The sequence below is a fragment of the Rhea americana genome, unplaced genomic scaffold, assembly GCF_003343005.1.
Source record: "Rhea americana isolate MKP2758 unplaced genomic scaffold, rheAme1 scaffold_339, whole genome shotgun sequence".
In the NCBI taxonomy this organism is placed as follows: domain Eukaryota; kingdom Metazoa; phylum Chordata; class Aves; order Rheiformes; family Rheidae; genus Rhea; species Rhea americana.
The window spans coordinates 442,694-455,076 of NW_028186467.1; the positions used below are offsets into that span (position 1 = coordinate 442,694).

At 51.2% G+C, this 12,383-nt stretch overlaps 1 protein-coding gene across 2 annotated transcripts; it reads left to right on the forward strand.

The window, feature by feature from the left end:
* The first annotated feature begins 6,564 nt into the window (after positions 1 to 6,564).
* NYX (nyctalopin) lies at positions 6,565 to 11,696 on the forward strand. Of its 2 annotated transcripts, XM_085311287.1 has the most exons (3): positions 6,565 to 6,581; positions 6,729 to 6,804; positions 10,298 to 11,696. In XM_085311287.1, the coding sequence occupies exons 2-3, from the start codon at positions 6,783 to 6,785 to the stop codon at positions 11,692 to 11,694; spliced, it is 1,419 nt and encodes a 472-aa protein (XP_085167413.1). In that variant the 5' UTR covers positions 6,565 to 6,581; positions 6,729 to 6,782; the 3' UTR covers positions 11,695 to 11,696. The 2 variants fall into 2 exon arrangements, with proteins under 2 accessions (XP_085167413.1, XP_085167414.1); XM_085311288.1 differs by lacking the exon at positions 6,565 to 6,581 and having other exon boundaries at positions 6,743 to 6,779.
* The last annotated feature ends 687 nt before the right edge of the window (positions 11,697 to 12,383 follow it).

Here is a 12,383-nt window from a genome sequence, read left to right on the forward strand (position 1 = left end):
CCCTTCCCACTGCACACAGATGCCCCCTGCCCAGGTCAGGCACGGGGGCTCAACCAAGCAGCAGCATGTCTGTGCCCAGAGCACAGCTCCGCTGGCAAACGCGGCCAGGGTTCCTCCCACCCTCACGTTCACCCAGCACAGCCTGCCCAGCATCACGGGGCAGGCTGCAGCACAGTGGGGAAATGGTTAAGAGATTTGCAGGCTGCAGCTTTGCTGGCAGGAGGAGAGCTTTGCCTTGGAGTTGTCTGTTGCTGGGCTTGGGAATGGGCTGAGCCCTTACCTGCAAGAGTGCAGCATCTGCCTTGCTGCATAGGAGTTATTTCCTCTGGTCACTGTTGGCCCAAGTCTCAGAAGAAGATCTTGCACCTCTTCGCCCTCAGAAACTTAGTCTCCTACAGCAGGAAGGAAACCTTTTCGTATGGGCGGAAGCGCAGGACTTCTGTGATGCACAGCTGTCACCCCTTGTCAGGGGGATTTGTTGCCGGGAGCTACTGGCTGCTCAAAAAAATCACAGGTGGGGGAAGAGTGGCAAAGAGCATGTGTTCATGGAAGGGCTTATATTAATGGATGCACCTCATTCTTTTGTGAAAGGCAACAGCAACATGAGCTGTGTTACACCTCTACCACGGTGGCCATGCCAGGGCTTACGCAGGCGCACAGGCTCACAAACGCTGATAGCCTTAATCCAGTGCAAAAACTGCGCCTGCATCGGGTTGTGGTCATCTGAGTAGCTGCATTACTTGAGCCGGAGCATCTAGACTAGCTGTAGATGAACCCTGCCGAGGCCTGGGAAGAGCACCGCGGCCCACTGCTGCCGTCAGCTGTGCGCGCGGCTCCGTAACGGACGGTTTTGTACTGCAAGTTGTCTTACTTGCGTTTGCAGCCAAGCCTTTTAACCAATCTGGGGTTGTGCATTCAGTGATTGAGTTTCCACGTTGCGTATGTGCTCGGGAAGGCACGATGAATTCACTTAATTCATTTTCCAGATCGCCCCAACCATCTGTTTAGCCCTCTGGTCATTATGTTACTCAAATTCATTTGTGGTTTGACGATTGTCATCTTTTGTGTCTGCTGGCATCTCTGACAGGCAACAGAATTATATTTCTGTCTATCTTCTGTTAGCAGGCGAGTATGGCTGCTGTGCCCTGTGGAGTGATTACGGATACTTGGATTTCCGAAGCATTCATCAGGCAGGGAAATTACCATCGTGGCTAGCACAAAATCACACTGCAGGGCGGTCTTGGCCTCGCAGAGCCCTCGATCCAAGAGTCGCAGGGGTTCAGGTTCGTCCCCACTAAGTCACTGAGTCGACTGCAGAGCAAGCTCCTAATGGGCAGCCGAGTTAAGTGGTGTCAGGCCTGTGGCTACACTGTACGTCGGAGGAGAGGTGGCCCTAACCCTGGCATGCAGCTGCGAGAAACCAGCCACCCGGAGGTAGCTACACCATCTGGTGAGGCCAGGCTGGAACAACATCTTGCGTGTTGCGTGCTTCTTGCAGAAGGACTATTTGCAAAGGTGCTCGCAGTGCTGGGTTTAAGATCGTTGCATGCTGCCTGGATGTAGGTGTGGAAGCAGCTTTATTAAGATTAATGGACTCACTAGCACTGAGGCAGGATAAATGGCGCTCGCTATGACGTGCCCTTGCCTTTCGTGTGAGCATGGCCCAGTATTGTCACTAGGCCACAGGGAACTGAAAGTAACCACTGCCTTGGATGGCCACCTGCAGAAAGCACAGCAGGATGGGTGAGCAGGAGAACAGCAGCTCTCCGCTTCTTACGCAGGATTAGAAGTGACCCTGCAGGTGCCAAAGGGCTGGGGCTGAGCACCTTCAGAACTTCTAGCAGGGAGGAATTGCATTAGTCGAACGGCAGGGAGCACCCTCTTTCGCCAAGCCGGGAAACACTTGCTGACAGCTTCAACTCTGCCTTGTGCAGAAGCTTGGCCTGCCTGAAGAAAAAACTATCACACCACACGCTGCCTCTGCAGCGAAGGCAAAAGACCTTTTCCACAGCCCAGCCCTGATGCAGGGATGAGATGAGGAGGCCAGCAGCAGTGCTTGGCAAGAGGTAGCCACCAAAAAGCCACTTGCAGCAAAGAACATGGGATGGGATGGCTGCTATGCAAAGGAAGAGAGGCCAATGAAACAAGAGGAAGAGGAGGGTGAAGATGGTCCCCCAGACTTACCCCTTCAGGTCACCTGCTGCCAGCTCAGCTCTGCAGCGAGGAGGTTACCAAGCTCCTCCACGCTCAGGCTGGGTTTGGCCATCGCAGCGTGCCGAGCATGGCTCGTGCTCTCCTTGCACCAGCAGTCATCTTTGGGTGGCTTGGCCTCTACTGGAGTCCCAGCAGACAGCGAAATCAGACAGTCGTGTTCTCTGGCACGTAGCAGGTTTTTCTGGGACTTACTGACTGGCGCAAGGAGGAGGCCAAGGTCCCTCTGAGTTCACTTAACATCAAAGGAGGGAGAGGAGACCACTAAGGGACCCTCGGACCATTTCAAATGTCCGGGCTTTACCTGACTCAGGTAGCTGGACTGGTCCTCTGTTTCAGTGGCTTCCTGCCTCTTAGACCTCTCTCTGTCTCTGCTCCCTCCCTCTCTCCTCTCCTCCAAACCTGGGATGAGGGAAGGAGCTGGTGTCCTGAGACGGGGAGCCCCCAGCAGTCCTCTCCTGTCGCCGAGCCCAGTCAGCAAGGAGGGACATGGATGTGGCTCCTGTGCCGGTGACTGCCGCCCCGTTCCACTGCAACCAACCCAGCCAGGGAAATCATCCCGGCGCAGGAAAATCAACCTGGCAGTGAAAACAAGACAAAAAAGAAAATATTATTATTTTTCACCTGGACCAATCAGTTGACAGTCACAGCTGGTGGCTGGGCTGCGTGAGCGCTTGTGCCAGCACGGGGGAGATGATCTGGAGACACCGCTTGTGGCGAAAGGGAAAGGGGTGGCTGCTGATGGTGTGGTTTGGAGGGGCTGTGAAGCTGGAGCAGACAGCACCAAAACCTGGGCCTGCACCACGATCACAGCCTCGTGTCATGAGCTGTTCTCCAAGCTGTCACATCTTGCCAGGCATCAGACCAAGACTGTGTTTTGTGTATGTATGTCCAGCCACACAACTACAGACACTTAGCAGCCACTGCTGATGGGAAACAGGTGCCAGAAAAGCTGAGCTGGTCTTCAAGGTGAGAGGAGTTTGTTTTTGAAGAATTCGAAGGCCAGCACCCAACCTTTTCTTTACGAATTCAGCTTGTTCCTGGGCTGCAGCTGCTGCAGGCCTGGCCACCCTGCAAAGTGCTGGGGCCGCACACAGTAGCCCCAAGTGCTGCTCGTCCAGCGTGCTCTCAGGTCTCTTGGAAGGAGTAAGAGCACTTCTGCAAATAAGCAGGGCTTTTAAGAAAGTGTGGCAGGCAAGGATGGCCCTGTCTGGTTAGCAGGTCCCATGGGCTCTGGCCATGGCTGGCAGAGCTGGAGCTGTTGATGGGGCCCATCATGAGGAGCAATGGCCCAGGTGAGGGCTGTTGAGGCCACTGGGACCTGGATACAAATCTGAGCTGGTGAGTGCAACATGCAACTAATGTCCTTTGGAGCTCAGCGCATGAACAGAGACTGGGGGGCCTGGGACTCAGTACAGACAGAAATGAAGACCAGCCTGCAGAAGAAAAGACCCACTCTCCTGAGCAAAGGAAGGGGTCTTAATTCCTTGCTGTTTACTTCTGGGCTTGGTTGATTCTTCAGCTTTTTCTGCATGTCCTGTAAGCAGCAACTACTAAATGTGCATCAGCACTATTTTATTTTTGGAGGCTATCTAGGCTGTGCTGCAATCGCTTCTTAAATGTCCTTGGAAGCTGCAGATGAAGGCAGCTGCCTTATATACAGCTGTGTCTCAGGTTGTTTAGGACATTGGTTAGGACTCTATAATGCCCTAAATGACTGAGGACATGACAACTGCATGATGCCAAGGTAGCTGCAGCTGAAGTGTCCAGCAAGTAGCTTCTAGCAAAGCACTTACTTATAGGATGCCCTTGGCCCTGAAACTGCCCCCTCTAGCCCCAGGCTTGACTTTCTGGGCCAGGACCTGCCTGATTCTCCAGTGCACCCAGTAATAAGCTGCACTGATAGCTTTCTAAAAATTAAAAAGAAATCCAGTAGTTTTGCAAAACTCTAAACTACTGTACTGATCTGTTCTGTCCATTTGAAGCACAGGAGCCTTCACTATGCATAATTATAGTGTGTGTCTTTATTCCAGACCCAAGCATATGCTGTCTGCAACTATGTGCACAAGTTGGGTAACTTGACACACAACTCAGGGCCCGGGGGACAAACCAATATCGCAACCCAGACAAGAAATGCCGAGGCAAATATCTTATTTTCTTAGAAGATCACCACAGGGATTACATGCACAGGAAAGGGTCTGATGAGCTATACAGCTGCTGCTGTGAGAAGACGGAAGTATGCCCCAAACCATAGCAGCTGTAGCTGCTATTACAGAAGCTCAGCAAACCAAGGACCAGCTGAACCGGTGCAAGAAGTGGTGGCCAGCAAACATTTGCAATTGCATCAGTGCTTGTTCCTGGAGACAGGAGCACCGTCCAGCTCCTTAGCCAATCTAGGGCACGCTGTCAACCGAGATGCCGCCTGACATGATGAAAGCAAGGAACGGTCTTGCACGGAGTGCATGCGGGCTCACCCGGGGAGGATTGCTTCTGCCCGCCACTAGCTGTTGAAGCTGGATGGAGGCACATGTCACCAAGCATGCGTCACCAGCGCTCATCGCAGCGGTGAAGCGGCTCCCCCCAGGCTGTGACCAAATCCTCTAGATTCTTTCTGTGGACAGTCAGATAAAAACACCTTTTTTCTTTTTTTCTTTTTTTTTTTTTTTTGGTAATGTCAGTGCAGCCTTGCTCCTAGGTCTGCTGCTCTGTTGACCTCTGGCTCCTCTGATGTTCCTAGGGCAGCATATTGTGAAGGGCTGGTGAGGAAAAAAGAAAAAAAAAATCACAGTGCACGGTTGCAGGAGCGACTATGTAACCTGGGCATCTGCTTTTAGCCTTGCAGCCACAGTGGCCTTCCCAGCACTTACTGCTGGCGGTGGTTTCAACCTAAGCATTAACCGGTTATGAGTCAGGCTCCAAAGAATGCTGCGGTGTGGTTTAAAGCCTAGCACTGTTTCCTTTAAAAATAAATTGAAGCCTTTCTTCTTTACCTTCTGCTATTTAAATTGATTTTTTTTTTTAACCTAAAAGAAGACTAGAAACTTCTTAGCAAGCCTCTTTCTCACATTGCCGTGCCATTTCAGGGCCCTAGGGGCTACCAGAAAAGCAGCCAGCTGCTGCCCGAGCTGGCAGGGGTGTACGGGGAGCCGGGTGCACCGGCAGCGTCCTGCCCATGCCGCCCGCGGAGCGATGCTCGCCGCGGGCCGGCTGCCCGCAGCAGCGGCGGTGGCAGAGTCTGCCATGAAGGAAGAGCAGCAGGAAGAGCCGGAGGCTGGATCCCAGTGAAAGCTGTCCTGCTGTCTCAAGCATAAATTAATCAGGTATTTCATTTCCTGAAAAAAGAAAAAAAAGCAGTGTAATTCACTTAGAAACAAAGAATAGAGTTGTTTTTCGCTCTGATGTGGTGAACGCAACTAGCCAAGGCATCGGAGGCTGAGATAACTCACTCAGTGCCAGTCTGCAAAGAAACCATCATCACTGTGTCGGAAACGGGTTTGAGTAACCGTTCACAGCCCGAATGCTAAAGCAGCGATAGGCACAGGACCAGGCCCTACGGTTTCCACGCACCGGCTGGAGCGCTGCAAGCAAATCGCTCGTAGACCAGCACCACGTGCACCGCGCAGTCGCCCCCGGCGCGGCTGGGGTCTGCCGCTTGCGGGCACTGGGCGCCCGCGGTGAAGCGAGAGGGCGGCCAGCTGCGGCCCTAAGCCTGTGCTTGCCCCCCGCTATAATCACATTTAGGCTGCACCCTCCCCTGCCGTTACATAATAGCTACCAGAGGAACCACTTTGAGTAATGCACTTCGAGTGGCAGCAGTCCAGTTCATGACTGGTTTTCATTTTATTTGTATATTTTTATATATATATATATGTGGTTGGGGGAGAGTAGGTTGGCAGAGGGGAGCACGAGTCAGATTGGTTCGCCTGCAATCTGTGTTTTGTTTTAGGAGCTGTAGCGGACAGACACATTCTTCCCTTTCCGCTAATCCTCCTCTGATACAGAGGATTTTCCTGCCATTAAATGATAACTTGCGAGGGAGGGGGGAAAAAAAAATGCCAGTGCTGTCGAGACAGACTCGTATGGCTAACGGCAGGCTCCTGAGCAGAAGGGAGGACACGGCCACCACCGGGCCAGGTAAGCAAAGTATCGAAATAATTTCCATGGGGGGTTTTAGTTCTGGCTGTTCAAAGCTAATCCCCAGCACCTGCTGCTCGGGGCAACGGCCAGCCGCTGACCGCTGGTGATCCTGCCGCAGCTCCGATAGGAACGTGCCTTCAGCACAGCTGGTGGGAAGGGTGCGGGCGAGCCGGCGAGGAAGGATAGCCCAAAGCTGTTCAGGAGCCTCCGAAAAGGTCCGTGGTGGAAGAAAGGTATTTAATGGGAAGGTGCTGGAGACCGCACGGGAGAGCATCTTTCTTGCTGCTCTTCCTTCCTACTCATAGCGCCTGTTACGGGAAGACGACGCGGGCAAATGACAGAGGATGAACCGTGTCTCTGCTCTTCCCGTCTGCTTTTAGATCCCGCACGTTTGCTCGCCAGACCTGAAATGCCACTAGCGAATAGTCAAGGTGATGTTCGCGATCATTTTAAATGGTGAGTAGCACTCGTACTCTCTTTTACCCAGTAGTGGATTAGACAGCTTGTTCTGAAAGGTGTAGGTTAAACACTCAGATTTGGTGAGCCTTGTCTCTATATCCTTCTAAAAACTCTGCAAATATTTTTTTGTTGTTGTTCCCTCAATTTTCCTTGCAAATACTGAATTACTGTGCTATTTAAAAGAAAAGAGCAAAGAAAACCATGCCTGGTGGAATTTTGTTCATTCCCTGATTTTGCTAACAGTTTTGATCTTACTGCTGAGTTTTCATCCTTTTTTTTTTTTTAAAAAAAATCATGTGCTTAATTTGAGCACAAGCCCTTTGTGTCAGTGAGCTGGAGGCAGGTTCCAGCCTCTGTCCTGTCCTGCCACGGCATTAAAAGCAAAGAGCATCCTTCTCTGGGAAGGGCTGAGTAAGGAAGGACAGATGGGACTGCTTCCAGCTCCTTTCACCCGATACATTGAAAACCTCTGCACTCCTTCTCCCGATTTGCTTCAGAGAGAGGATCTGACCAACATCCTTCCTCTGAATACCACCAAGAGCTGAGAGGCGTTTTTCTTTCCTACGCTCTGAGCAGCAGCACTCCCAAGGGTTTGGTGGTGTCCAGGTCGGGGAGCTTGGTGGACTTCCTCTGCAAGGAGGAGAAAGTCACAAAGCCCCCAGGGCTGAGGGGCTCCACTGAGCTCCTACTGCCTGGAGGATGTCTTCTAGTTGGATGGTCCTTGACTGTTTGCTTGCCACATAGAGCGCAATTTGAAGAGACAGCCCTGGAAATAGAAAAGCTAGACATGTGCTGTGAAATGCCACCAGCTGTAGAAGCAGCCTTAGTACTAAAAATCATTTTAAAGTAAGTAAGTCTTTTTGTTTAATTTTAAAGTTTAAGGAGAACAGGCTGGAAAATGGCCTGGATTCAGATGTTTCCTTTATTGAGTGATCAGAGAGCAAACAGGTAGGGGATCTGTTAGCAGCTTGCTCACTAACATGCTGCTCGAGAGCACCCAGAAGGAATCTGCTCTAGAAGCCTGAGATACAACTGAGGCTGGGGTAGATTTATCTAAATTTTGAGCTAGCCCAGGACAGTCTCCCTGTGGTCTATGCACATAAGCCCCTCTGGATGTCACCCTGAGCCCATGCAAAGATTCTTGTTCCAGCAGCAGTATTTCCATTAGTTATTTCTAGACAGACACCTGCAGTCAGGTCTGTGTATCTCAGGCCAGGCAAATCCTTAATCTGTTTGGACTTCAATTTACGTAACTGCAAAACAAGAACAACGTACGCCCCAGTTAGCGTGCAGCAAAGAGGAATGGTGTGAAAGGGAGCAAAGGAGGCAGCCCCCGGAGCAGCCTGCGTGAAGAAAGATGTCCTGAGGCTGGAGCATTGGCCCCTGTTTTGTCCTCGGGATCCTCACCTTCTGCCTACCCGGGGCCCTGAATGCAGGGAGCTTTTCTCTAGCAGTGGCTGTTGAACAGGGGCTCAGGAAAAAACAAACAAAAAAAAAAAGAAGAGCAAGCAAACAAAATGACAACCTTAATAAAAATCCCTCCGCCCTCTCAGAGTCCTTCACTATTGCTTATTCTTGAAGCGTCACTGTTTTGCTAATTCTCAGTTGTGTCAGAGTGGCACCTGAATTTTGATAAAGAGGCCACAACTAGAAGTCTTTCAGGGATGCTCCCTCCCCCTGCTCCATATCTAAATCCTTTTTCAACACCTGGTGACCAGGATGGTTCAAAACTAACCATGCTGAGAGGCTCCTGGTTTACGTGATGTCAGTGGGGGCCTGCTCAGCAGCTGGTTTTGCTGCAAGTCGAAGTGCATGCAGAAGCCACAGCCAGTGCAAGGTTGTAAGTACAGTACCATGCAGGTTACCTTTAAAAAGAATGGGGAACAGACAGAGCAATCATGCTTCAAACTGTAGTTTGGTGTGCGTATTAAAGCCTTAGGGGCTACCAAAATAAAAGATTGACACTTGCTGAAGCCAATGCTTCCTAGCAAATCACCTCAGTCTACCAAAAAAAAAAAAAAAAGAAAAGAAAAGAAAAAGTGCTGCAGTGTCTTAAAAATGCGGCTCAGGAACAGAGCTGTTGTGGGCAATCGCTGTACTGCAAACGCCCGGGAGTGCAGCTGCTGGGAGCTTCCCTCTGCAGACAGCAGCAGGGTGGCTGGGGAGAGGCTGCTCCGTGCCCTTCCGGCCCTCGGGGCTAGCCGAGCGCACAGCAGAAATCACACAATCCCAGCAACGCTGAAATACGTGCGGCTGTTGGTAAAGATGGTATCTCCTGTTCTGCTGAACTACAAGGCAGAATTGTGCCTTCTGTGAGAGCCGATAAATTGCAGTAGAGAAATCATGCAGCAGCAATACCACCATTTCCTTCTAACGACTACGTGGAGAACTTGCTGGTGTGGCTTTCCTTTTCAGTGAGTGACAGATAGGAGGTACCAACTACCAAACGAAATCTGTTTTCAGTTCTTGCTCTCTAACAAGAAGTTTATTTCTCAGATGTCTGGTTGCTTAGTTTTTTTTTCCTTTTCACAAAAACGCCTCTCTGTGGAGGCTGACGTCTGCTGGGTTTTTTTTGTTCTTCTTTGATGTGTCTCCAAGAGCTTTCACCTTCTCTTTCTCACTGTATATCCACCTGCTTGGGGCTCAGTTGTCAGAAAACCACAGCAACCGCACACTTCCAGGATGTCAGGCTGATAAAAGCACAAAACTGTTGCTCCCATAAGGTAACATGGTGACTCCCTTGAGGATTAGCAAAATGTTGCTGGAGGTGCCGAGTATTTTGTCTGTGATGCGATCAGGAAGAAAACATCCCCTAAATGTTCCTGAATTTGCCTTTCCTCATGCATTTCTACCCAAAACACTGTGGGAAGGTGTTTTTAAATACTGTACTGCATCTTTAGCAGCTGGTTGTTCCCCTAACAGTACTGCACCAGCTCTTGGCTCTCGTGGAGAAACGTTAGACTGAATGAACAAAGGAATTAAAAAAAGCAAGAAGCATGGATGCTGGTCCTCCCCCTCCCCCCCAGCAGCTAACTATTCTCCCCTGCCAGCTGCCAGACCAGCATTCGCTGTCCTCCCCTTTTCCCCACCCGAAAATACTGCAACACATCCACAGCTAGTGGCTTTCAGAGCATCTCTGCCTACTCTGGCCAAACCCGGTCCCTGTCATCATGGAGACACAGAGAAGTTCTCCAGTGTGGATGGGTCCTGCCCTTAGGGAGAGGAATTCAAAAGAGATGAAGCAAAAGGGATCTGACACCTTCTGGAAGGGCTTAAAAATCCCACTGGGAGGTTTCTAGGCATCTTTCTCCAGAGTTCCTCAGCCTGCATATGTATGGGTACAGGGTGACAGCCAGTCTGGAAAGAAGAGAAGTAAAGATAGCACAATTTTTCTTTTTTTTTTTCCTGTCACAATTATTGCCTTTACTAACATATCCTGTTTCTCTTCTCCCACCTTTTCACCACGGGATGGCACTTTCCTCTCCGGCAGTTATCCTTTGTGTCCCCCATGTCCATGCGGTGTGGGCCTGTGTGCGATCCTGCCCAGCCAACTGTGTGTGCACCCAAGAGCGGAGCTGCTCCGTCCTCTGTGATCGTGCTGGTCTGGGGCAGGTCCCTAGTGATTTCCCTTGCGAAGCCTCCTCTATCAACTTGGATAAAAACAACATTAAATTCCTCTCTGAGAGGGCCTTTGGTACTTTGCCTTCCCTCAAATCCCTGTCGCTCAACCACAACAATATCTCCTTCATCACTCCGGGGGCTTTCAAGGGGCTGCCCAGTTTGACAGAGCTGAAAATGGCCCACAACGAGTACATTCGCTATCTCCACATGCGGACTTTCACTGCCCTCAGACGGCTTGTCAGGCTGGACCTGGCTGACTGCAATCTTTTCAATATCCCAGACAGGATTTTCATCGAGCTCCCTGCTCTGCGGGAGCTGTTCTGTTTCCAGAACAATTTCCGAAGGATCCCGGGTGCAATCAGGGGCATGGAGAACTTGACCCACGTCTACCTGGAGAGAAATCGGATCGAAGCCGTAGCCTACAATTCTCTGCAGGGCCTGATCAAGCTGAAATACCTGAATCTGCAGGACAACAGGATAAATGTCATTCATGAGCGAGCTTTTCAGGGCTGCCAGAAGATGGAGTATCTGTACCTGAATGACAACCTGCTCAGCGAGCTTCCAGAAAACTCCTTTGATGGCCTGAGGTGCCTGAAAATGCTCAACCTCGGGGGGAATTTCCTCAGGAACATTTCCAACACCTGGTTCCGGGATCTGGTGGAGCTGGAAGTCCTCTACCTGGATCGAAATAGGATCAACTACATTGAGGAAGGGGCTTTCGAGAACCTCACCAGCTTGGTCGTTTTGCACTTGAACAGCAACAACCTGACCACGCTGCCCTTTTCTGTCTTCCAGCCTGTTTACTTTCTGGGGCGGCTGTACCTCTTCCGCAACCCCTGGGAGTGTGACTGCCGCATCGAGTGGCTGAAGGAGTGGATGGAGAACTATAGGCTGGTCAGGGATATTCCCTGTGCTTCCCCATCCTCAGTCGCCGGGATTGATCTGATGGATGTGCTCTACAACAGGTCGCCAGAAGGTTACTGTCTTGATCCGGTGGAGCTGAACGTCACTTCTTACAGCCCGACCCCAAGTGGAGAGCCTTTCTCCACCACGGAGAGCAAGTTCAACAGCCTTATCTCCAAACTCTTGCTCCAGATGGGCCTTTCCGAAGACGTGACAAACGCCACAGAAGCGTTCAGTAACACCACTCTGCCGGACGGACTAACTGACGGGGTTTCTTCTGGGGTGGGGGAACACAGTGGCAAAGCTGTCTCCTCTTTTCACCTCCCAGCACTTTTTACAGTGGTTATTTTGCAGAGCAAATAGTCCAAGGGCTGCCTGGAGCACAGCTCCTGCTTAAGTGTTTGTAGTCTCTGTACAGGTAGTTGGTAGGGGAGAGTTTGCACTGTGGGGCCTCTTGGGGGGTACATGGCTCCAGGCTCCTCAGGGAGTTGGCTGGACCTGGTTCTAGGTTGGGCCTCCTCTCGATTGAGATCTTCTTGCTGCTGGAAGCTTGTGCCATGAGTTCCTGGGGGCTCACGGGCACCAGCAGAGCTTTGTGGAAGATCAGCAATGAAAGAATAGTGATAAGGTTGAATTACCTTAGAGACATGTGGTCTTTCCCTCTCAGAAGTGACTTGAAAAGGTACTTAAGGCACCGTGGCACCGTGTGTCCCCTTGGGCCATTTCCAATTCCCTGCAGATCCACCACCAAGTTCCCATTGACTTTATGAGAGCAAGACAAAGCAGCAAAAGCGGACCTCTTCTTGTGCCCTGGCACCCGCACTGGGGCCTGCTCGGCTGCTCCGCTGGGTGCGGCGGTGCCACGCAGCTTGGCGCTGATGAACCGTTCCTGGTCTCCAGCAGCGCGTGCCGGGGAGCAGGCCTGTTCCCAGCAACATGCATGGCTGCTGCACTAGCCACAGCGAGAAGGAAAGCAGCATCGGCTGCCGGTTACTGTCAGAGCGCCTGGGATGAGCACAGCATTTTGGCTGTGACTGCAGGCAGGATTTTTT

What these genes read in the sequence shown, in the direction of transcription:
- NYX (XM_085311287.1), top strand. Translation starts at nt 6,783, where the DNA reads ATGTTCGCGATCATTTTAAATG. An exon ending in GTTCGCGATCATTTTAAATG is followed by an intron (nt 6,805 to 10,297) that starts GTGAGTAGCACT and finishes CCTCTCCGGCAG; the next exon opens with TTATCCTTTGTGTCCCCCAT.